General features: G+C 37.8%; 1 protein-coding gene and 1 pseudogene across 1 annotated transcript in view; both read left to right on the forward strand.

Annotated features, from left to right (window-relative positions):
* Positions 1 to 7,001, forward strand: part of UNC93A (unc-93 homolog A) — a 56,215-nt gene extending 49,214 nt beyond the window's left edge. The window contains exons 7-9 of the mRNA XM_036765802.1: positions 2,568 to 2,703; positions 4,230 to 4,361; positions 6,277 to 7,001. Of these exons, the coding sequence (XP_036621697.1) occupies positions 2,568 to 2,703; positions 4,230 to 4,361; positions 6,277 to 6,542 (534 nt within the window). The 3' untranslated portion in view covers positions 6,543 to 7,001. The remainder of the gene's footprint in view (positions 1 to 2,567; positions 2,704 to 4,229; positions 4,362 to 6,276) is intronic.
* Positions 7,002 to 18,183: 11,182 nt separating this feature from the next.
* LOC118857576 lies at positions 18,184 to 19,448 on the forward strand (annotated as a pseudogene).
* Positions 19,449 to 25,454: the final 6,006 nt, after the last annotated feature.

Genomic DNA, 25,454 nt, shown 5'->3' on the forward strand with positions numbered 1-25,454 from the left:
TACATATAGGTCCTTTTCCTTTTTTCTTTGATATCTTTGGAGTATGGAACTAGTAGTGGTATTGCTGAGTTTTATAGCCCTTTGGGCATAGTTTCAAATTGCTCTCCAGAATGGTTGAATCAGTTCACAACTCCACCAACAATGCTCCTATTTTTCTATATCCCCTCCAATATTTGTCATGTTTTGCCCTGTTATATTAGCCAATCTGAGAGGTATGAGGTGGTACCCCAGAGTTGTATTAATTTGTATTTTTAATCAACAGTGATTTAGAGCATTTTTCATAGGTCTATATAGATAGCTTTGATTTCTGTATCTGAAAACCTCTTCTTCATATCCTTTGACCATTTATCAATTGGGGAATGACTTGTATTCTTATAAATTTGACTCAGTTCTCCATGTATTTGAGAAATGAAGCCTTTATCAGAGAGATTTGCCGCAATTTTTTTTTCTCCAGTTTCCTGCTTCCCTTCTAATCTTGGCTACATTGGTTTTGTTTTGTGCAAAACCGTTTTAATTTTATGTAGTCAAAATTATCCATTTTCCATTCTATAATGCTCTATATTTCTTGTTTAGTCACAAATTCTTCCCTTATGTATAAATCTGACAGGCAAAATATTTCATGCTCCCCCAATTTGCTTATGATATCATCCTTTATGTCTAAATAATATACCCATTTGACTGTATCAGTAAACAGTGTGAGATGTTCTATACCTAGTTTCTGCCAAACTGTTTTTCAGTTTTCCCAGCAGTTTTTGTCAAATAATGATTTCTTGCACCAAAATCTTGGCTCTTTGGGTTTGTAAAACACTAACCTGCTATAGTCGTTTAATATTGTGCATTGCATACCTCAACTATTCCACTGATCTACCATGGTGTTTCTTAGTCAGGACCAGAATGTTTTGATGATTACTGGTTTGTTATATAGTTTGAGATCTGGTACTGCTAGGCCACCTTCCTTCACATTTTTTCATCTATGCCCTTGATATTCTTGTCCTTTTGTTCTTCCAGATGAATTTTGTTATTATGTCATTCTAGCTCAGGGGTGGAGAACCTGTAGCCTCAAGGCTGCAGGTTCCCCACCTCTGTTCTAGCTCTATAAAATAATTTTTGGTACTTTGATTGGCATAGTGTTGTAATACATAAATTAATTTAAGTGGAATAATTTTCTTCTTTATTATATTGGTTCGACCTACCCATGAGCAATTAATATTTCTCCAGTTGTTCAGATGTAACTTTATTTCTCTGAAAAGTGTTTTATAATTGTGTTCATATAGTTCCTGGCTTTGTCTTGCCAGGTAGACTCCCAAGTACATTATATTGTCTGCAGTTATTTTAAATAGGATTTCTCTTTCTATCTCTTGCTGCTGGGGTTTGTTGGTAGTATATAGAAATGCTGATGATTAATGTGGGTAACTATATTTCTCAAAATCTTTTACATCTATTCAAACAGAAAATATTTTTCTACCTCTCATTTCCCATTGAGATTTTTTTTATCATTTTTATCATCTTCCTTCATTGTTCCTATGGAAGGCAGCTAGGTGGTACAGTGGACAAAGTGATGGGTGCAAGGACAGAAAAATTGATTTCATTTTTGCCTGACACTTCTTTAGCTATGTGTCCTTGGGCAAGTCACTTAACCTCTGCTTGCCTTAGTTTCCTTAACTCTAAAATGGAGACAAGTATAGCAACTATCTCATAGGGTTGTTGCAGAGATCAAATGAGATAATATTTCTAAAGTGCTTATCACTTAGTAGGCATTAGTAAATGCTTTTTTCCCTTCCCTCCCTTCTCCAGAAATCACAGCCATAAATAATGATCAGCTCCATCAATCATACTGTAACATAGTTCCTGAAGAAAATAATATGGATATATCCATAGAAGGAGGATTGGGTTGAATTTTGTCAATGAGCCTTAAATTCAGTTCTTTTTCTTTGCATCCAAATTTCATGCACAAAACTTAGCATTGTCCTTGGAATACAAGGAGCTAAATGATGAAACAAGGTTTCAGGCTAAATTAACATGTCATCCATCAAATGGCAGGGTGAATTAGAGCATGATTTAGAATCCCTCCTGAAAAAGCCTAAATCCCAAACTGTGACAGATAAGAAGCAACGAAGTAGCTAGAGCTGGCCTTGTAATTCAAATCCTACCTCTGACACATAGTGACTGTGTGGCCCTGGGTAAATCACTTAACCCCTCAGAGCTCTATGTGTGGACCATCTCCAGTCATCCTGATCTATATCTTGCCAATGGGCCCAGATGGCTTCAGAGGAGAAAGTGAGGTTGGCGACTTAGCACAGCCCTGCCTCACTTAAATCCAATTATCTGCAAGTCATGGCATCACCTTACTGATGTCATGGTCCTCTCCAGAAACAAAGGACAAACAAGAACAGGACTCTAGATAGCTCTCTCGGACTGTAATTATGGAGAAAGGGTTAAGCTACATTGGTTAAGTTTCCATCTGGAAGTTTCTTGTAGTCATGAAATCACAAGTTCAGTCCCTATCCATGAGGAAGAACAATCATGAGTGCAAACATCATTTTAGCATTTGCCTCTTTTCTCTTCAGTCATATGTCACCTGTGTCCTGGGCATACACTATGTTGGCTACGTAATGATCTGCTTTTCAGCGACCAATTCCATTTGTTCTCTGCTGGTCGGAAAACTCTCCCAGTACACTGGCAGAATAGCTTTGTTTGTACTAGGTAGGTAACAATTTTTATTCTTTATAAGTAGTACTAAAAGATTGCTAACATATCTGGAAATGACTCTTTTAACCCATTAAGCAGCATGGTAGGAGAAAATGCCCTGGTCTTGGAGTCTGAAGTCCTATATTTAGCTTCTTGCTGAATGCTGTACTATTAATGCAAGTGGCAAGAAGTTACTTCCCTTCTCTTTTCTCTGGGCCTTACTGTACATGAGAATCCCAGTAGCAGCATGTTGATATAGAAATCACACATAGACAATTAATATTATCTATGTGTGTACGTATATATATATGTGTATGTACACACATATATATGTATATATACACACATATACACATGCATGTGTATATATACATATATATATATATACACATATATTTTAAATGCTTCTCAATTACGTTTTAATCTGGTTCCTCCTCCTTATGGGCCACATGGCCTATGAGCTCTGTGTTTGACCCTCTGAACTATCTGACCTCTAAGGTCCCATCCAATTTAAAATCCCTGGAGACTATCTTATAGCAATGTTGTTTAGAAAGCACTATATCTACATATCTATACATATTTATATACACATATATAAACATATATATACCTACATATATTATTTATTATATTATGATTTTTATATCAACAGAATTTGCATTCTGTTATTCTATATGAAGTTATACTTTAAATTTTACAATGTAATTTATATATGTATAGATATAGATATATAAATTGTTAGCTCATTAATTCCCTAGAGAAGCACTCAGATCTGCTCATGCTCTTCCACCTGATCCACTTTATGATCAATAGAATGCACTTATCAGATGGTGGATAAGGGCTGGGAGAACAGCCTATGAGAAGGGAAGAAGAGAACGGAAGGGGGAAGGGAAGGGGGAAGGGAAGAGGGTAGGGAAGGGGGAAGGGAAAGGAAGGGAAGGGAAGGGAATTGTTTTCCTCCTTTACTGCTAATACTGGTACCTGTCCTAGGTCCTGAAATTGCAGACTGCTGGCAGTGATGAGCTCTCTTATTGGGTCTGATCCTTATTAACCCCATTGGCCGTCTCAGGCCCAAGGTTCCCCTATTTCGATGATTTCAGTTTAGCCTTCAAAGCCAGTGAACCAATAAATTAACTAGTTAATTAACAAGTATTTACTAATTGATCACTATGTGCTGCGCCCTATTCTAAGTGGTAGGGGTACAAAAAAGGCACAAAAAAATCTATGGATGTTAGACCTAGCATTCTATGGTAGGTTTTGTATTGATCAGAAATCCTGCTTCCCAGTAGCATCTGTTTTTTGTCTTAGTACAAAAAGGAAACTTATAAAAAGCCAAGTACTAGTTTAGACTCAGTGAAGTGAGTGCACACTAACATGCTCATTTATTGGAGGAAAATAAGACAAAGAAAACATGGAAGGACATTTTAAGATCAAGGAATGAGTTCCTTCTGCATACCTAAATTCCACATCCTGTTCTTTAAGTGATTTTCAGTGATCATTTGTTTCCCTTTTATATTTTCCCTCTCTCTTCAAACTCACAGCGGCAATGATACACCTTTCCTGCATCATCTCCCTTTTGCTGTGGAAACCTCACCGCAGTCAGATGGCTGTACTCTTCATATTTCCTGGCCTCTGGGGCATGGCAGATGCTATTTTGCAGACACAAACCAATGGTAAGTATCATTCTCTAGCTTCTTCACCTTCAGATCATAAAGACTATGGAGGGTTCCAAGAGGGAAGGCACAGCCGAGAAATCCAACAATGGCTCTGATGAAGCCATTTATTAAATGCCTACTATATGCCAGGCATTGGGCTAGACTTTGGGGATGCAAATATAAAGAATGAAATGATCCCTAGCCTAGCTTAGGTTATAACTGGGAAAGAAGAAGTACATGTATAAGTACATACAGAAAATATATAAAGAGAATAAATACTAAATACTAGAAAAACACTAAATACTAAAAAAAATACAAGGTAGTTAAAACAAAGTAATTAAGCAAGGAAGGCACTAACAGCTGGGATGATCAGAAATGGCTTCATGTAGAGAGTTGTGATTAAGCTGTGATGAGAAGGAAGAGAGTGATTCTAAGGAGCAGGTGAGAAGGGAGATGGAATGCCACGTGTGAGGAACAGAGTGAAAGTCATTTTGTTTGAATCACAGTGTGTGAGTGGGTGTGTGTGTGTGTATCTGTGTGTAATAATGTCCAATGAATCTAGATAGATAATTTGGGGCTAAAATAATGGGCATGATTGGAATGGGGATGATAATAGCACCTACTTCAAAGGGTATTGTGAGGATCAAATGAAATCATATAAAATGGGCACTTTGCAAATTTAAAGCATTAAAAATGCTAGCTAATGTTTATTGCTGTAATTATTATTGAAAAGGTGAAGACCTACCTCTCCTAGTCATTTTCATCTATTTTGGAACTTAAAATGACTTTCACAAAAGAACCTGATGTCCTCTTCTGGCGACTAGTGAGCAATATTATCCTTCTAAACCTGGTTCCCCTCAAACCACTGTAACCTTGCAGAGGGAACACAGTTCTTTCTTTTATCCATTGTCCTTTCCCTTAAAAATAATAGAAAAATTTTCTTTCAGGTGTTTTAAGGCTTTTCCTATAATAAATGATGGTGTGGGTATGAGGTGGGAATCATCACAACAAATCAAAAAGGAAAGTTTAAAAGAATTACAAGGGTCTTATCAGTCAATTTTGGTGGTCTCAGAATACATATAAGAAACTAAATAATATTCTTGGTGCCTCCCTTTTCATGGAACTGATCTCCCGATTCTACTGATACTTATCTGTAGTATCAAGACCTGTTTCTTTCTGAGTTAGATGTTGGTTTAATTTATGCTTTCAAAAGAAGGACTCAGTTTGACAAAGCTATAAGATCCCTAAGCTGTAATAGGGACCCCTTACTATCCCAGAGAAGATTTTCTTCTTGATTTCTTACAAGTAAGAACATATGCTTACTTCTTTTATCCTAAATTAGCAATTAGCACTGCTAACAATCTTCTAAGGGAAATAAGACATTATTTTAAGAATATGACTTTTTTGAAGAGTAGCATAATATAATATGTATATGCATATTTAATTAAATGCGTGCTTAACAATTAAAACTGTTGTTGGGCACAAAGGATGCTGGGTCATAAAGCATAGGGCAAGATGCAAAGATAAAGATTATGATTAGATAAAGGAAATTCAGAGTTCTTAAACATGAAATTGAAACACGTGTAAGTAATTTTTGAATTTACTTCTGTGAATGAATGGATGGATACTGCTAAATTTTATTATTGGTTCTTTTGCTTGTCCTTGCTTTTGAAATACTATATTTGACCCAGATAATAACGAGTTAATAATAGCATGCTATTATTTTTCACTTCTAGAGAAACATAAAAAAATAATTTGAACTTATAGCAGTAATTTGTTTTAGCTCTAGTACCAAAATGGAAGATTTACTTTAAAAAAATTTGCTGGGAATATTTGGGGAGCAGTGATGTATGGGTCCCTAGCTTCAAAAATAATAATAAAAAAGCATGGCTTCAGGACAAATTTATCATTGCTTTCTTTTTTTTCCTTGCAGCCATTTATGGAGTTTTATTTGTGAAGAACAAGGAAGCTGCTTTTGCCAATTATCGCCTTTGGGAGTCCCTCGGATTTGTCATTGCCTTTGGATACAGCACATTTTTATGTGTCAACATCAAGCTGTATATAGTACTTGGGATACTGATTTTGTCAGTGGTGACCTATGGGATGGTTGAGTACCTGGAACATGGGAAACCACCTGAGACAGTTGCTGAAACAAAGGAAAGTCAAGCAGAAGAAACCATTACACAAACAAAGATGTAAAAATGACAAGGTGCTTAGGAGATACAATAAGAAGGCCTCAGACTGGTTTTTTTTTTTCTGTAGAAGCACCATATAAATTTTTTCTTAGGACAATTTCAGTATTGGTCACAATACTTCAATGTATCTGTGATCTCGTGAATGTGAGTATCCTCTCTTTCCATTGGTGCAGATCACAATCCATCCAGGCCTTTTTTACCCTGCGTAATTCTTGTCCATACTCTCCCATACATGTTCCACAGGGAATTTGTGCAATATTCTGGAAACATTCCTCTGGATCTTTTTATATTGGGGAGAGGGTGCATAGTAGTGCAATATGAAGGATATCCATCTGTTATCCCTTCCTCTTGCTATTTGAGGGGCCCACTTCCTTTTCTTATCATATATTTCATATTCTGTTTCTTACATGGGAGTCATTATCAGAAATAGGCTTCAGCCCACTTTGACCCACCTTTTCAGTTTTGATTCTTGGAAGATTGTGGTGTTCAGAGATTCAAAACTATACAGCTTTATTGAGAGAAATTTTGTATAAAAGATTGGATCTTGAAAGTACATCATCAAAAGTACTACGCACTCTTCCAAATCCAACAGAACCCTTTCTCTTCCTCCTGCTCAATTCTGGGCCCAAATCATCATCTGTAGCTCCTGTCATATGTACCAGAGTATTAACTTAATGTAATGACCATCTGATTTCTTGTCATAGTCTAGACAATAGAAAATTTTCATTCTTTCAATTTTTTTCTGGATAGGTTGTTATATCGATTGTTTGCACAATCTTGAGCCTAACATAGGAAGTGTTGTAATACCACCACCGCCCCCCACAGGCCTAAAAAAATCAGACCAATATCATCTTTAAGGAGAAATATGCAGAAGACTTAATATACATCAATATATCAAGTCTAAGGGTGGTGGGATTGGCCACATCCACTTTTAGGTCACCTCTTAGCCTCCAGGAAGATCAGTAATTGGTAAAAATGCATTCTCCTTCATTAAATATTATTTATTTAATAAACCGGAGAAACCTTTTTTCTCATAAATGATTGCTTATTTATGAAAACCACTAATCTCCTAGGTTTAAATAAACATCAGAAGTACTAGCTATACAGTTGAGTAACAATATAAGTAATGTTAACATAAAGACATAAATAATTATTTGCAAAGTTTTCACTGTGAGAAACGTCACCCTCAAGGCACCTCAAACTATAGCTGTAACTATAGCTGTCTTCTCTTAACCACTAAAAATTGTTCAGTTTCTCTCAATCTCCTTCATCAGGCAGCTAGGTGGTACAGTGAGTAAGAGCTCTGTATTTAGCATCAGGAAGACCCAAGTTCAAAACTGGCATCAGACAGTGCCTAGCTGTATCACCCTTGGCAAGTCACTTACCTCCTGCCTCAGTTTCATCATCTATAAAGCAGGGATAATAATAGCCTCTATCTCACAAGGTTGTTGTGAGGATCCAGCGAAATAACATGCAATGAAATAACATACCTTAAATTGGTATTAAAAGTGAAAACAGCTTCTTCAGAAAAGAAATTTCTTTGTCTTCTTCATCTTTTCTCTACTGAGGACAGGAAAACAGTATACAGTATTAAAGAACTTTATTATCATTGGGGCAGTTGGAAAGAGTCTACTTTGAGGGCATGGGTGTGAGGCTATTATGTTGGGTTGATCTCAAAAGAAAAATGAAAGGGTGAGAAGAAAGGGGGATGCACTGGGAGAAAAGGGAAGGGAGAGGAAGAATGGGAAAAATCAGTTCACATAAAGGAGGTGTATAAGGAACAGTTTTTACAATGGAGGGGAAAATGTAGCAGGGAGGGAGCAGGCAACACTTGAACTTCATTCTCATCTGAACTAGTTAAAGGAGGGAAGAATACACACGCAAATTCAGTTCAGTATAAAAATTTATCTTAACCAACAGGGAAGTAGGAGGGGAAGTATTAAGGGGGGGTTGTTCTGTTTGTTTGTTTTTTATAAATTGACATTTTAATATGTTAATTGGAATTGAATAAGTCTTTCCTATCTTTGTTTTTATAATGGAGCACTCAGGCTAAAAAAATTTTTTTAAAGCAAATAATTACTTGTTTAAATGCAATAGCTGTAATAATTCTGGCTTGTTTTCTTTTTAGCTCTTAGTGTTATTTCAATAATGCATAGGAGTTAGATGGTATAGCAGACAGAGTTTTGGATTAGGGTTAGGAAGGCTTGAGTACAAATCTTGCCTCGTGTACTTACTAGCTACATGACCCTGAATAGGTCACTCAACCTCTCTCAATCTGCTTCCTCATCTGTGAAAATGAAGATAGTAACAGCTCTAAGCTGGAATTTGTAGATCATTTTTTAAAGCTTGAAGCACTATATAAATGCTATCTATTATTATAAATAATAATAACTTGCTTTTTCCATTACCTGCCATGGTACACTTATAAGTATGAATTTAATTTCAAAAAATTAATAACTTAGTAGGGTACCCAAAAATTGTAGGTAGCCTTTGCTGCTATGCCAGATTTCTGAAATCATCTTACACATGTTTTGTTCATTCTGATCAATAGGTCTCATTTACAATCCTACCTTTTCCTCTCTTCTTGAATGCTTTTAAAAAAACAGCCAAGTGTACCCTATATTGTCCCCAAAGAAGTGATACAAGATTCAATGTTATTTTGAATTTGCCTTTTTAGTCATTGTGTGTAATTATGAGCAGGTAGACTTGTTTCTCCATCTATAAGCAAAAAGGATAAAGAAGTAGAAAGATGATTCTCCCTATGGCAAAAGTGTTTATCTCCCACAGGGCTCTGCGAATTCTTTCAGTCCTTGGGGAACTGGGGCCAGAAAAACGACTCTGATTTGTTTATTCACTCTGACAGTTCATGAGAGATAGGCAAAATTGTCTTGGCAGCTCTAACTTGCTGATGGGCTTCATTTAAGATACAAAATGCTGCCTTCTAAAAATAACCCTTTGCCTGATAAATTGTTAAAGGGGATTTGTCAGGATCAACAGGCTCCAAAAATTGGGTTGCTTTTAAATGCCTGCTACTTTAACCTGTGTTCCCTGAGACAAGTACCCAAAGTTCGATGATGAACTTTCCTCTGTCCCCATCCCTCAGGACAAGATTCAGTCTTTCACACTTTGGTTCCTCATCCATCCAAGAGAATAAGACAGACAAGTGAGCTTGAGAGCAGGGCTATTTTAGGTTTACTTTCCCTTTCCTTCTACATGGCTGTCTCCTCTGCCCACAGTAACATCAGTTACTGGCATTTTGTTTCCATGGTGATCTGACAGTATACATGGGCTGTTTTCTGGATGCTTTACATCCAAACAAAACTGCATATGGCCCATTTATTAATCTGAGGCTAATCTACTCACTCATTTATCCCCAAAACATTATTGAGTGCTTATGCACAAGCTTTCTTCCACAGGAAATTATTAATTCATTTGTAACTGTCCTCCCAAAACTCCTCTTTGAAAATGGGATTACAAATAGCCATTCACACTCATGTTGATGGATTTTCTCCTGGATTTTTATTTTAGAAAGCATTGGCATTTTATTTTAGAAGGCAATGACTATTCCTAGCCTCAGGTGAAATAGGATTGGGAATCAATCTTTTCTCACTCTGGCACCAACCACGGCATGACACTTTTTTCTTATTTTTAATTTAGTTTTCAGAGAGAGGAGAAAGTCCCCTTTCTCTCTCTTGTTTTTTTTTTTTGTCACACATTGTCTCATAAGCTGCACTTTTTTCCCCTCCAGTCAAATCTACACCCCTTTCATTTGGCTAATGCTTGCAGAGATATAAGGTCTATTGTAACATCTAAGTCTCAATAAAGTCCCTTTCTTGTACTTCCTTTCCCAAATTTTCCCTCTGCCTCTCAGAGGTATTTATCTTAATTTGAGTTCATAAGTTCCAAGATGATTCACATTAGCTTTTTTTCTCAATCTCGTAAAACTTCTCTATTTGGTATTTAAAACTCCGTACAACATCACAGTCAACATATTCAGTTTTATTACACAGCACTCTCCTTCATGCACTCTACATTTGAGCCAAACTGGCCAATTTGCCGTTCTTTGTTGGTTCACAACATTCCATTTCTTGTCCATGTGCCTTTGCCCAGTCTCTCCTCCACGTTTGTAACACATTCTGCTTTCACCTCTGCCTTCCAGAATTCCCAATTTCCTGTAAGACTCAAGGGCCAAGTCCTATACAAGACCAACTTTGATTCCCATTATTTATTAGTGTCCCATCTCCCGTAAGTTAACTTGCATTTATCTTATATTGACTTATGTGTTCACATTGTCTTTCCCAACTTTCCCCCCAACAGAATTTGAGTTTCTTAAACACAAGGGATAGTTTTGTCTTTCTATGTACATAGAGGCACATAGTAGCAACTTAATAAATGTTTGTTGAATAAAGTTCATGTAGTTCATTTTAGTGGCATATATGTCAGGATCTAGTCTAGAACATAGGTCACCTGACTTTGTCTGGCAGTTCTTCATTTTACAGTACCTGTGGCTTGGTACATAGAACATGAATCAGATAGGGAAGTAAGTTTTCTTGTCTTCATTGCATGATTGATCCACACTATTATTAGGGTTTAATTTTAAATTCACTGAAAGGGATCAATCTTTGGATCTAAAAATAATTGCTACAACATTGGGATTTATAGGAAGTTCTTGCTTAAGCCAGATGTATAGAATCACAGAATTTCAGAATCTGAAGCTACCTCTAATCTGATCCATACCTGAAAAAAGAATTAACTACTCTGACACGCCCAAAAAGTGGTCATCTAGCCTTTGCTTGAAGAGGAAGAACCTGCTATCTCTACGGATGGCCCATTTTACTTTGGGATATCTCTAATCATTAGGAAGTTTCCCCTTACATTAAGCCTAAATCTATCTCCTTTCCTCAATCCTATTTCTATCCTCCGGGACCAAACATTTATCTGTGATATAGAGAAAAGGAAAAAATGGCATCCTTATCCAATTTGCAGATGACATAAAGCTAAGAGGGATCACTAACCTGCTTATGATGCATAAAGATTTTGACAGGCTGGAAAATTAGGTGGAATCTCACATGAACAAATCAAATCTCTGTTTCCTCTGATAGCCCTTCAAGTATTTGAAGACAGCTATTCTGTTTCCAAAAGACTTTTCTCCATAGTAAACACCCTCACTTTCTCCAACTGACTATGATATGGTTGGATTCCAGGCCATTCACCATTCTGCTTATCCTCCTATTTATCAATGTCTTTTCTAAAATGTAGTGACCAGAATTGAATATAATATTCCAGAGGTGGTCTGGCTAGGACAGAGAAGAGCAAGACCATCACCTCTTCATTCTTAGAAACAATGCCTCTCAATGCGACCCAAAACTGTACTGGCTATTTTGGCTGCTCTTTCACATTATTGAAGGGAAACTAAGTGGTGCAGGGGACAGAGTACTGGGTCCAGAGTCAGGAAGGCTTGTCTTTGTGAGTTTAAATTTGCCCTCAGACACTTACTAGTTGTGTGCCCCTGAGCAAGTCACTTAACCCTGTTTGTCTTAGTTTATTCATCTGTGAAATGAACAGGAGAAAGAAATGGAAGACCATTCCATTATCTTTGCCAAGAAAACTCCCAAATGGGGTCGTGAAGAGTCAGACACAACTGAAATGACTAAACAAGAACAAATCGCATTATTGACTCATATTGAATTTCTAGTTGACTAAAATTCCCAGATATTTTTAAAATGATGAACTGCTTACCAGCCATTCCTGTCCCTCTTCCTCATCTTGTAGTTGTGATGTAAATTTCTTGAACGAAAATGGAAGATTTTTTTATTTATTTCTATTAAAGATCATCATATGAAGTTCATCCCAATTTTCTTGCCTATCACATTCTTTTTGGGCTTACTCCCTCAGTGTGTTAGTAACCCCTTTTAGCTTTGCATCTCTCACAAATTTGAGATCAAGCATTGATCTCTGGAGCACTCTACTGGAGACATTCATCCAATTTGACGTGGGGTCATTAATAGCTACTCTTTAGGTCAGGCCATTTAGCCTGTTCCAAATACATCTAATTATCCTGTTGGTTAGGTCGTACCTTTATCTTTTCCACAAGATTGGTTTCTCATCTCTGGTAGGGGGATACTGGGGATGGGCCAGAAAAGGGATTTGGCCTAACAGGACAGGTATAAGACATTCCCAGAAAAAAGAAGAGACATTTCCAACAAAGGACAGGACATTGGGTAGAAGAGTTGACTGCATGTCTGTAGAAGAGTTGGCCAGCTGCTGCAAGAGGGACTTAGGACCAAAACACTAAAGGGGTTTTCTCATTCTGCTACTCAGCAGGCTGACTTTGCCCTGAGATAACTATAGTTAGGCATAAAACTACTGAGAGAGGAAGAATCTTTTACCCCAGCTCCAGGAAACAGGCTGGTGTGTTTATCTCTGTTCTGCTTTGTTTGTTTTCCCCAGTTTCAGGTGCCAGGGGTGATCCCCATGCAACCTGGAAGTTCAAGCCATAACAATCTTGGAACCAGTAGGTAGTATGGTACATTCGACCAGACTGGCTGCCCACAGGTCCCACACATGTGTGTGTGTACATATACATGTGAAGCCATGGTGCCTGAGACGCTAGCCTGAAGGGGAAGAGGAATGGACTTGAAACTGAGCCTGGGCCCCATAGGAACCAACTTAAGAACCTAATTCCACCCCCCTCCCCAGAGACCAAAGTGGTACAAGGTGGGGATTGGGGGAGATTAGCCTCCCTCGTATTGGAGGAGTAAGTTTGTATATTTGTGATTATATCTTTGAGTAAATAATTCCTTGTAAAAGCTAATTTGTTAGTGGCTAAATGGAACTGAGGTGCAAAGCCTCCCCTACACTGATGGGAATATCGCCAATGAGTCCTGAGTCCATGGCAGGGAGCCCAGATATCCCAACCCCCGTTAAGGGCACTGGAAAACATTGGAGGATAGATGAAATGTAACCCACCTGGCTTCCTGAAAATGAGGGCCAAGGCAGTATGTAGTACATGTTGAATTGCAGTGTGTGTGTGTGTGTGTGTGTGTGTGCGCGCGCACACGCGTGCATGTGTGCATGTGTGTATAATTTTTTTTTTAGAAAATAACTTTTTTTAGAAAAAAAACATAAAACACAGGAAGGGGAAGCAGAGAGGAGAGCAAAAACCATAGAAAGGGTTAGGGGTTTTGTTTTTTGTTTTGTTTGGGGTTTTTTTGGCTTCAGATTCTCCCTCCAGGAAAGGAGGAGGGGGAGAAAATTGATGTGAAGTGGGAAGAGGGAGCAGACAGGGCTGCTGGGTTCTCTCCACACCAGGTTCCCAGTTGCATGATGCTGCAGTGCTGGGGAGTCTGGCTTCTAGGGCATGAGTTGTCTAGAAGGTAGGATTGGGTAACCAGGCTGTCCCCAAAGCCACTATCTCCAGTGCCCCCAACACTTCAATAGCTTTGAGCAACAGTGACACTGGAGGCTGAGGAGGCAGAGGAGACAGAGCCACCAGCCCCAGACCTGGCAATGCTCCCAGACTTGTGAGCTGGCTGCCCACAGGTCCCACACATACATGTGTGTACATATACAAACACATATTTATTCTATAAATATATTTTATAATAATTATAAATAAAATAATTTCTATGTATTTTATAAATATATTATTTTACATATTTATATAAATGTAACATTTATGATATAATTATACAAAATCTATATTATATATATTTTAAACAAGTTCATGGACACCTGGCCAAGAACCCCTAGACTAAGTGATCTCTAATATCCCTTCCAGTTCTTGATCTTAAAGAACTATCCATTGTCTACCAGGTTTTTTCAACACCCTTTCAACACCTATTTCTATAAATGAATGAGGATTAGCAGATGTGTTCCTTCTCCTCAGGGTGAAGTAGGGAGCTGCAGGTGGTTGGGACTGGCAAACATGACGTAGGCAAATATAGCCTGTGAATGTGATTGAACTCGGGAGAACTTTCTTAATCACTACATCTTTGATGGAAGTGTAACATTACCAGTACAAGATGATTGGAAACAACTTCAGAACTAAGCTACATGAAAGAAACCCATTTATCTGACTTTTTGTTGTATACCTTGTAAGTGTTGTGAGAAGAGCTCCAGGAAACCCAAAGAACCATACCATAGGGTTCCTGCTTTCAAGGAGCTGACTATCTATTTGGGGAGATTAAGTATACAGACACGCACAAAAACAGAAATCCAATTAAATAGCAACAAAACAATATGATCTGACAAGGCAGTCTATGCCCCAGTGCTGTACAAATAGCTTCAGAGATTTCTCATGATGGGATAACACTTTTCCTTTTTATTCTACTCTTACGTTTTTATCTCTCAAATTCAAGACACGATTTTCACTGTTCTAGTGCCTTTTCAGATTTGAGTTAGCAAATATATCTCGATCTCCTGATTGCACTATGATGAACTATTAATATGACTTTATAGGCCAGATTTGAAGTGCTCTATGTAAAACAAGGGCCTACCCTTCTGCATAGCATCAGTGGAATGACCATTCAAATCTTCATATAGAAGAACACTTTACAGAATCTTTTCTTTATTGTTACATCATTTGCATTGTGCTATGTTGACATGAGTTTATGTGAATCAATTGTACAGATGAGGTGGGAAATTATTTCTTTAACTGCTTTTGAGAAAAAGTCACACAATTGAAATGCCAAATGTCACAGTCAGTTCCTAGATTCCTTCATTTATATAGATTCCCCATTCATTTGATGTATGATTTGGGGCAAGGCTTTTGAAGTTATTAAAAGCCACTGATATTAAAAGCTTTGATTTTTTTTTAGTCAGGTAATCAGAGTGTGTCCAAAAGCCATTTAAGAAAGCTTAAGAAAGTCTTAGGTCTCTTTGAAAGTACATATTTCTACCTTTATACTACAAACTTCTTTATATAAATATTAAGGTATAACATGAGTTTGAAAATATCTTTAATCCTTTGGTCAGCCCTAGTCAATGTCCATTTATTGTTTAGGGCCAATGCCATTGAATTTCCCTTTGTTTTTCTTTATATATTTTGCTGGTTCCTCTTCCTCCTTTACTCCTGAAGATTCAGAACTTACCTCTCTTGCCTACTTTTGGAACACTCTCACTATTGTAGGTCTTAGTCATTCATGTTTTCAATTATCACTCTTTATGTAGATAACTTCCAACTCCAAGTCTTTTGTAGTCAATAATCACTACAACATTGCTGTTACTATGCACAATGACCTTGTTCTTATCACTTCACTTTGCATCAATTCATACAGGTCTTGTCATTTTTTTTTCTTGAAGTCACCCTCCCCCCATCATTTCCCACAGCATATTAGTACTCCGTTACAATCATATGCTACAACTTGTTCAGCCATTCCACAATTGATGCCCAAATATCAGTTAAGATAACAAAGCTCTTTGCCTGCTGCAGTCTCACATTTCCAAATGTCTTTGAATGGTATGCCATTAATTCAAACTCTAAAACCAAACTCATCATCTTTCCCCTAGAAGGAGAGTAGTGTCTTTGATAGAAAAGGGGATTTTCAGTGAAAGAGGTAAGGGTTGGAAGAAAAGATAGCAAGTTCTGTTTTGGCCATGTTGAGTTTGAGATGTCTATGGCAAATTCACTTTGTAATGTCCAGTGGGTAGTTGGTGATGTGGGACTAGAGTTAAGGAGGGAGACTTGGGCTGGAAATATGGATCAGAAAGGCATCTGCATAGAGAGGATAATTAATAAACCTATGGGAAGCTGATGAGGTCAACAAGTGAGAGAGCACAGAGTTGCAAGAGAATAGAGTCCAGCATGGCAATTTGGGGAACACACAGAATTAGGGGCTATAGTATAGACTGCAAGGTTGCAAAATAGATTGAGGAACATCATTGACAACCCAGGGATCACAGAATATCCAGGAGAGAGTTGTTGGCCATGTCAAAAAGACTTCAAGAAGGATGACAGTATATGATTTATCAATTACAATATCTTTGATAATTTTGGAGACGGCAGCTTCAGTTGAGAAGTAAAAGAAGAGGAAATGGAGTGTAGTCAGCTTTTTGTTAGAATCTGTCAATGAAAGGGTGAAAAAAAGGAGGGCTATAATAAGATGCTTCCCACCTAGTAGGTACTAAACCAATATATTAATTGTTTGATCCCAAGGAGACAGCATAGTATAAAAGGAAAGAGCATTAGCAAGAAGGGGAAGTTGAGCCAAGATGGCAAGTAGTAGGCAAAAGTACATTTGAGTTTTACCTCAAAATTTCTCCACACAGATCTAGAAAACTCACCAGACTGAATCTTTTTTTCAAAATTTATTACTTATTTTTAACATTTTTTCTTTTTAAATTTTGAGTTCCAAATTCTCTCTCTCCTTTCCACTCTCTCCCCCTGCCCACTGAGGAGGCAAGTGATAAAACATCAATTATACATGTGAAATTATCCAAAACATTTTCATATTAGCTATATTTCTAAAAAGAGCAGGAAAAATAAAGAAAGTAAGAAAATTATACTTCAATTTGCACTCAGAGTTCATAAGTTCTCTCTCTGGAGGTGGATACCATTTTTCCATGAGTCCTTTGAAATTGTCTTGTATTACTGTATTGATCAGAGTAGCCAAGTCTTTCATAGTCGATAATCATTACAATATTGCTGTTACTGTGCACAATGATCTTGTTCTTATCACTTCACTTTGCATCAGTTCATATAGGTCTTGCTGTGTTTTTTTTTCTGAAATCACCCCCCTCATCATTTCCCACAGCACATTAGTATTCCATCACAATCATATGCCACAACTTGTTCAGCCATTCCCCAATTGATGAGCGTCCCCTTCAATTTCCAATTCTTTGCCATAACAAAAAGAACTGCTATAAATATTTTTGTACATATGGGCCTTTTTCCTTTTTCTTTGATCTCTTTGGGATAGAGACCTAGTAGTGGGTCAATGGGCATGTAAATTTTAAAATACATATGTTTTATTTTTCCCCAATTATGTGTGAAAACAATTTTTAGCATTTGTTTTGTTTTTAAATTTTGAGTTCCCAATTCTATCCCTCTCTCCACCCCCTTCCCCATTCCTGAGATGGTAAGCAAGCTGATATAGGTTATACATGTACAGTCATGTAAAACATATTTCCATAACAGTCATTTTGTGCAAGAAGACTCAAATGAAACAAAAGAAATAAAAAAGGAAGGAAGGAAGAGAAAGAAAGAAAGAAAGGAGGGAGGGAGGGAAGGAAGGAAGGAAGGAAAAAAAAAGAAAAAGAAAGAAAGGAAGGAAGAGAAGTAGTATGCTTCAGTCTGTATTCAGACAATATCAGTTCTTTCTCTGAAGGCAGACAGCAAATTTTTATCCTGAGTCCTTTGGGATTGCCTGGGATCATTGAATTGCTAAGAATAGTTAAGTCATCCATAATTGATCATAACACAATATCTCTGTTATTATGTACAATGTTCTTCTGGTTCTGCTCACCTCACTTTGTCTCAATTCGTGTCTTTCCAGGTTTTTCTGAAATAATTTTGCTTGTCATTTCTTATAGTGCAATAATATTCTATTAAAATCCTATACCGCACTCCTCCCGCCGCCTCTGCCGCTGCCACCACCCTGAGTCACAGCCTGCACAGCTCCGGCCACTTGGTCCCTGCCGCAGCCGCGGATCTCAAATATCCAGAGATCTTACAACATGGTGGACATTGACAACAAAGAAACTGAACTTGACCAAGAAGATATGGAAGATGTTGAAGAAGTGGAAGAAGAAGAAACTGGTGAAGATGCAAACAGCAAAGCTCGTCAGTTGACTGTTCAGATGATGCAAAATCCTCAGATTCTTGCAGCTCTTCAAGAAAGATTGGATGGTTTAGTGGGAACATCAACTGGCTACATTGAAAGCTTGCCAAAAGTAGTTAAGTGACGTGTGAATGATCAATAACGTTCAGGTGAAATGTGCACAGATAGAAGACAAGTTCTATGAGGAAGTTCATGCTCTTGAAAGAAAGTATGCTATTCTTTACCACCCGCTTTTTGATAAGAGAAGTGAAATCATCAATGCAATTTATGAACCTACAGAGGAAGAATGTGAATGGAAACTAGATGATGATGAAGAGATTTCAGAGGAAATGAAAGAGAAGGCTAAGCTTGAAGAGGACAAAAAAGATGAAGAAAAAGAAGACCCTAAAAGAATTTCTGAATTTTAGCTGTTTTTAAAAATGCTAACTTGCTCAGCGATATGGTTCAGGAACATGATGAACCTATTCTGAAGCACTTGAAAGATATTAAAGTGAAGTTTTCAGATGCTGGCCAACCTATGAGTTTTACATTAGAATTTCACTTTGAACCCAACGAATATTTCACAAATGAGGTGTTGACAAAGACATATTGTATGCGGTCAGAGCCAGTTGATTCTGATCCCTTCTCCTTTGATGGACAAGAAATTATGAGTTGCACAGGGTGTCAGGCAGATTGGAAAAAAAGGAAGAATGTCACTTTGAAAACTATTAAAAAGAAACAGAAACACAAGGAACGTGGGACCGTTCGAACTGTGACAAAAACAGTTTCCAATGATTCTTTCTTCAATTTCTTTTCTCCTCCTGAAGTTCCTGAGAGTGGCGACCTGGATGATGATGCAGAAGCTATCCTTGCAGCAGACTTCGAGATTGGTCACTTTTTACATGAAGCGTATAGTCCTGAGATCAGTATTATACTTCACAGGAGAAGCTATTGAAGATGATGATGATGATGGTGAAGAAGAAGGTGAAGAGGCTGATGATGAGGAAGGGGAAGAAGAAGCTGATGAGGAAAATGATCCAGAATATGATCCGAAGAAAGATCCAAACCCAGCCAAGTGCAAGCAGCAGTGCTGTGTATGTGCTGTGGCCTTGAGGATTGCTGCATTGTCCCAGCCTAAACACAGCCAGTAGTTATTTACAGCCTTATGTTTTGTATTTTCTTGGTAGAATCAAGTAAACAGTTTTTGTTAATAAAGGAAAAAATGAACATTTAAGAACCAGTTCAAATTATAGGTTCATTCTACCTAGCATTTTAATAGTATAATTTCTGCTGGATATGTAGAATGCAGTGAATCCCCTAATGCACGTCCATTGCTACATAGTTTGGTTCTTGTGAAGTCTTTTGTCATGTAGCTATTAGACTGCAGCTGTGAAAAGTATTCAAACTGTTATTTGAGACCAATATTGGTTCAGAAAAAAGAAATCCTTCTGAAGAACCAACCAAAGTATTTTTTCAGCCCAGTAGTTGAATGGGTTCAAGTCTGCTTGCACTACCTGTGCCTTCATTACTTTGTTAGAGAAATGCAGTGACTTGTACTAACTAGGAGACAAAGCATTTTGAAATTTGATTTGAGAAGAGACTACTATACGGTTAAGAATTTCCAGTAAGACCACATCTAATGTTCGTTAACTGTCTGCTTGTTTATGGATTTTTGTATTTTAATGTGACATAGTGATCTACAAAGAAACTTAGTCATCCTATTAAGGTTATTGTTCACCACTGGGGTGTGAATAAAACCTAGTATTTTCAGAAAAAAAATCATATACCACAACTTGTTTAGCCATTTCCCAGTTGATGTGCATCCCTTCAATTTCCAATTCTTAGCCACCACAAAAAGAGCTGCTATAAAAATTTTTGTACAAGTAAGTCCTTTTCCCTTTTTTTTAAAAGCGACTTTGGGATATAGACCTAGCACTGGTATTGCTGGATCGAAATGGTATGCAGTTTTATAGCCTTTGGGGCATAGTTCCAAATTGCTCTCCAGAATGGTTGCATCAGTTCACAACTCTACCAACAGTGTATTAGTGTCCCAGTTTTCCCACATCCCCTCCAATATTTATCACTTTCCTTTTTTTGATAGGTGTCAGTTGGTACCTCAGAGTTGTTTTAATTTGTTTTTCTCTACTCAATAGTGATTTAGAGCATTTTTATATGACCATAGAAATCTTTGATTTCTTTGTCTGAAAACTGCCTATTCATATCCTTTGGCCATTTATCACTTAAGGAATGATTTGTATTCTTATAAATTTGGCTCATTTCTCTATATATTTGAGAAATGGGTCCTTTACCAGAAACACTGTAAAAACTTTTTCCCCAGTTTTCAGCTTTCCTCCTAAGTTTGGTTGAATTCATTTCATTTGTGCAAAACCTTTTAAATTTTATATAATCAAAATGATCCATTTTATAGCCCATAATGCTAAATCTTTTCCTTATCCCTAGATCTGACAGGTAAACTATTCCATGCTCTCCTACTTTGTTTATATCATCAAACTTTATGTGTAAATTATGTGCCCATCTTGACCTTATCTTGGTATATGATGTGAGATGTTGATCTATACCTAGTTTCTGCCATACTTTTTTCAAGTTTTCCCAGCGGTTTTTGTCAAATATTGAGTTTTTGTTCCAAAAGCTTGGATCTTTGGATTTATCAAACACTAGATTACTTCAAACACTAGATACTATTACTACAATGTATTATATACCTAACCTGATCCACCATTTTTTTAGTCAGTACTAAAATGTTTAGATAATTACTTCTTTATAATATAGTTTAAGATCTGGCATGGTAAAGATATTTTTTAAATGCAAGAATTGAGAAGACATTCTAGTGCTATTATAACAGAGAAGAGAATAGTTTTTTTCCAGCCCAGGTCTACAATGAAAAATAAAATGAAAGATTTTTTTTGAAGGGAGGAAGGCAAGGCAAAAGGTCACACAGCTAGTAAGTGTCAAGTGTCTGAGGCCAGATTTGAACTCAGGTCCTCCTGACTCCAGGACTGGAAAATGGGATCTAGGTAGCAGATGCTGTATGGAACATTGTAGCATAAAGAAAGGTTGTGTACAAGGTAGAGGTATGCTAGTAAATGGTTAACAGTCAGTTCTTTGGAGAGGAAAATGTACTCATGACATGTTGCTGTTCAGTCATATCCAACTTTTCATGACCCTATTTAGGGTTTTCTTGGTAAAGATACTAGAGTGGTTTGCCATTTCCTTCTCCAGCTCATTTTACAGATGAGGATACTGAGGCAAACAGGGTGAAAGGACTTGCCCAGATTACACAGCTAGTAAGTGTCTGAGGCCAGATTTGAACTCAGGTCTTCCTGACTCCGGGAGACCTGGCACTTTATCCGTTGTGCCATTTAGCTGCCCTCAGTTGTAGCAGGACCCTAGAGGACACAAGCTCAGTCCAAACATCTCCAGAAGTGTGAATAGCCAACTGTAACATAAAATCTGAAATTACAAAAAGGTTAGAAGAATGAGCAAACAAACAAAATAATAATCCCAGCATAATGGACACCTAAGACAGAAAACCTGAAGAAGATATTGACTCCAAAACTCCTATAAGCAAAGTCTCAAAGAAGCGGCTTCAGCACAAGTTCAACTAGAATTACAGGAAAAATAAAACAGGAAAAAAAGAAGTAAGTCATCCATCTCATAAAAACAAATGGCATGGAAAATAGAGCAAGAAGAGACAATTTAAGGATCAGTGGAATCCCTGCACCAAGACCAAAGAATGAGCCTTCCTAGTTCAAGAAAAAAAAAAAACTCTCCAGATCCTCTAGTACTGATTTATGCTTAAATCTGAAGCCTACCTCCTGCCTCTGGCCAGTGCACCAGCTCACCATCTTTTCTGTCTGGTACCAGATCCGTGGCTCTGTGGGACCAATCTGACACTCCTCATTTCTCCCCAAGTGCAGACCTGGCTTTGTCTTTTTCTTGATCTTTAGCTTGAGAAGCTACACTTCGTGGTAAGGCCAAAGGGAACCTATATCAATATACGAAAATTAAATCACTACCTACCTGTCCTGTGGCTAATTACATTTTTAAAAAAGTCCTAAACCTGAAGGAACTTAGAAAGCTTTATGTAAAGCTTTCTAAGTTCCTTCAAGACTAGGACTATTTTTAATAAAAAAAGAAAAAGATATAATTTATATAAATATTCTTATCTTCTAGAAACTAAAGCCAGTTTACCACAGAGGGCTGGCTTATACATAAAAACCTGAGTTGTATTGTTGGCTAATATGAATAATTCATACAAACTTCTCACTCCAGATAATTGGATGCAATTATCCATATCCCTGACTCACTTCATATCTTCCCTCAGGCAACCAATATAACAATGAAAGTGGTTCAGCATCAGAAAGGCTATTAACATAATAAAACTTTTGGGGGGAGGGGTGGGAAGACTGCAACTGTTATTTCATCAGAGTAGGGAACTCCGTAAGGAACTTCCACTAACAGATCTCTACAATTGACAATTTTAGAGAATTTCCTAGGGTACTCTTGAACAGTTAAATGACTTGTCCAGTATCTATCAGAGGCATGATGTTCCTGATTCCAAGGCTATCTGTCTCTACATTGTGAGAAACAGAAGGAGTTCTATTTTCACAAGAGTGACACCTACACACACTCAGGAAAGGTAACAGAATGTAAATCAGAAGTAACCAGCTCCAATGCCACCTACTGGAACCAGGCTTCTGATCAAGTAAAAGGTCAGAAGCTTATATGCATGCTTAATGAGCTGTTTAATATTAACCCACACACCCCCAGAATGGAGCTAACTAATTTAAATGCACATGCTATACAAGACAAGGGACAGGGAACATATCTAGGAGAAGAACATGGAATAGGTGGTTTAAAGACCTTAATCATAAAATGAATGGAGACAGTGGGTTCTGCAAGATCACAGGATATGAGATTAACCCATAATTTTTTTCTTTTGACCTATTTCTTCTTTCACAACGTAATTAATATGGAAATGTGTTTTACAGGATTGCAGATATATATATCCTATATCAAATTGCTTACTCTCTTGGGGGGGGGGAGGGGAGGTGAGGGAGGGAGAAAGAAAATTTGGAACTCGAAAATTTTTTAAAAAGTGTTAAAAAAGATTTTTGCATGTAATTACAAAAAAATACTACTTTTAAAAAAAGATTAACCCACAAAATAATAGGTATGCTTTTATTAGCAACAGAGATTAGAAAAACATCATGAAAAGGAAATGTAATTCCCAATACTAATAACCACAAAATATCTAGTGTGAGAAATGCGGTTTTGGGGATCACTGGATTTCCTAGGCAGGGCCAAAGTCCTGAGGAAGAACCCTGTGATAATCTAATCCCTAAGAAAGGCTGTGCAGACCACAGGACTCCCAGGGGAAAGCCAAGTGGTAGCCCCCCCCCTTAATCTGTGGGGATCACAGGGCTCCTAGGGGTCAGACCCTAAGGAGGACCCAAGTGATGGCCCCTTAGAACAGTTGTGGGGAAATCACAGGACTTCCTAGGGTTGGACCCTGAGAAAGAGGCATGTGATGACCCCTAAGGAAGGCCTTGCAGACCACAGGACTCCCCAGAGGAAGACCAAGTGGTAGTCCCCACCCTTAATCTGTGGGGATCACAGGGCTTCCTAGGGTCAGACCCTAAGGAGGACCCAAGTGATGGTCCCTTAGAACAGCGGTAAGATCACAAGGCTCCCCATACAGGGCCGGAAGACCCGAGTGATGTCCCCTTAAGAAGGCTGTGCAGACCACAGGGTTCCCCAAGGGAATCCAGAGTGGTAGCCCTCTTAACACCACAGTGGGGATCACAGGAAACCCCAAGGCAAGGTCCAGAAGTAAGCCTGAGATGACCTTCCACTGCTCATTGCTTTCCTTCCCTTAACCTTAGGAAGATCCATGTGATTTGCCAAAGAACTCAGGGCCAGAGTGGGCAGAGGAAGGCAATACAGCTGCAGGATGGTGGGGAGGGGAGCGCAACCATTCCTTCCACTCCTGCTAGAGTTATGGTTAGTTCACATTCTTTATTTTTTACATACTTTTCCTAGCTTATACAGTTTATATAGGTAGGATAATAAGGGTACAGAAGCAAAAGTGAAGTTAATTAGATTTTCCTTGTCTGAGTTTAGGATTAATCTACATTCCTTACTCCCCTAAGTTCCCTCCTTAACATATGTAAATTATGCAAATCAGTAGGCCTGGACTCTTGACCAAGACCAGACCCTAGATAAACTTGAACTGGTTCAACCTGGTTCCCCTGACTGCCTTCCCAAAAAGCATTCATACAAGCCTCTGACCTTCACCTGACTGACCTTGAGGCCTGGTTTCTGCTAAAGCTGGGGTGGAGGAGGAGGGGGAAGTATACCTTCAGTTCTGTGGAAACAAAACTCCTCCTCTCACTTCTTACACTAGAAATTAACTTACTCCAAAATATACAAGGTCTACAAAAGGGAAAAAATGGAACAGTAATGATTGAAATAAAGATAGATTTAAGTAATCGAAATAACATTTCAAGTTTACATAAGAGTCAGATTAATATAATAAAATTTAAAATGCTTTCCAAATTAATTTATATATTTAATACACTAGCAGTAGCAAGAAGTTTCTTTATCATACTAGATAAAAGTATAATGATATTTATGGAAAAACAAATGGGCAAGAATACCAAAGGTGATGCTAAAAGAAAAGATCTGGTGAAGTATATTTTATACTATCAGATCTAGGAACATCTTACAAAGTAGTTACCATCAAAGCAATCTGGTAACTGGTGGGGGGTGGAGCAGAGAGAGAAGAAGAAAGAAGAGGAGGAGGGGAAAGGCAAGAGGAGGAGGAAGAGGGAAGGAAAAAGAGAGGGAGGGTTAAGGGAGAAGAGGAGGGAAAAGGGAGGGTGGGAGAGGAAGAAAGAGAGAATATGGGGGAGGAGGAGGGAATAAGAGAGGGAAAGGGAAACAACGCAGTAGAATGCATTCATAAAATCAAATGTATAAAAATCCTAATGCTAGATAAAACTAAAACTGAAGAAAGGATGCCCTACTAAATATACTGGCAATTTGGGTGGAAATGGATTGAGACCCATGTCTCACGTAATGTACTTCACTGAATTCTGGCTGTCTCGTAGAAGAAAGCATTTATTAAGTGCTTA

Source organism: Trichosurus vulpecula, chromosome 7, assembly GCF_011100635.1.
Source record: "Trichosurus vulpecula isolate mTriVul1 chromosome 7, mTriVul1.pri, whole genome shotgun sequence".
NCBI classification, from domain to species: Eukaryota; Metazoa; Chordata; class Mammalia; order Diprotodontia; family Phalangeridae; genus Trichosurus; species Trichosurus vulpecula.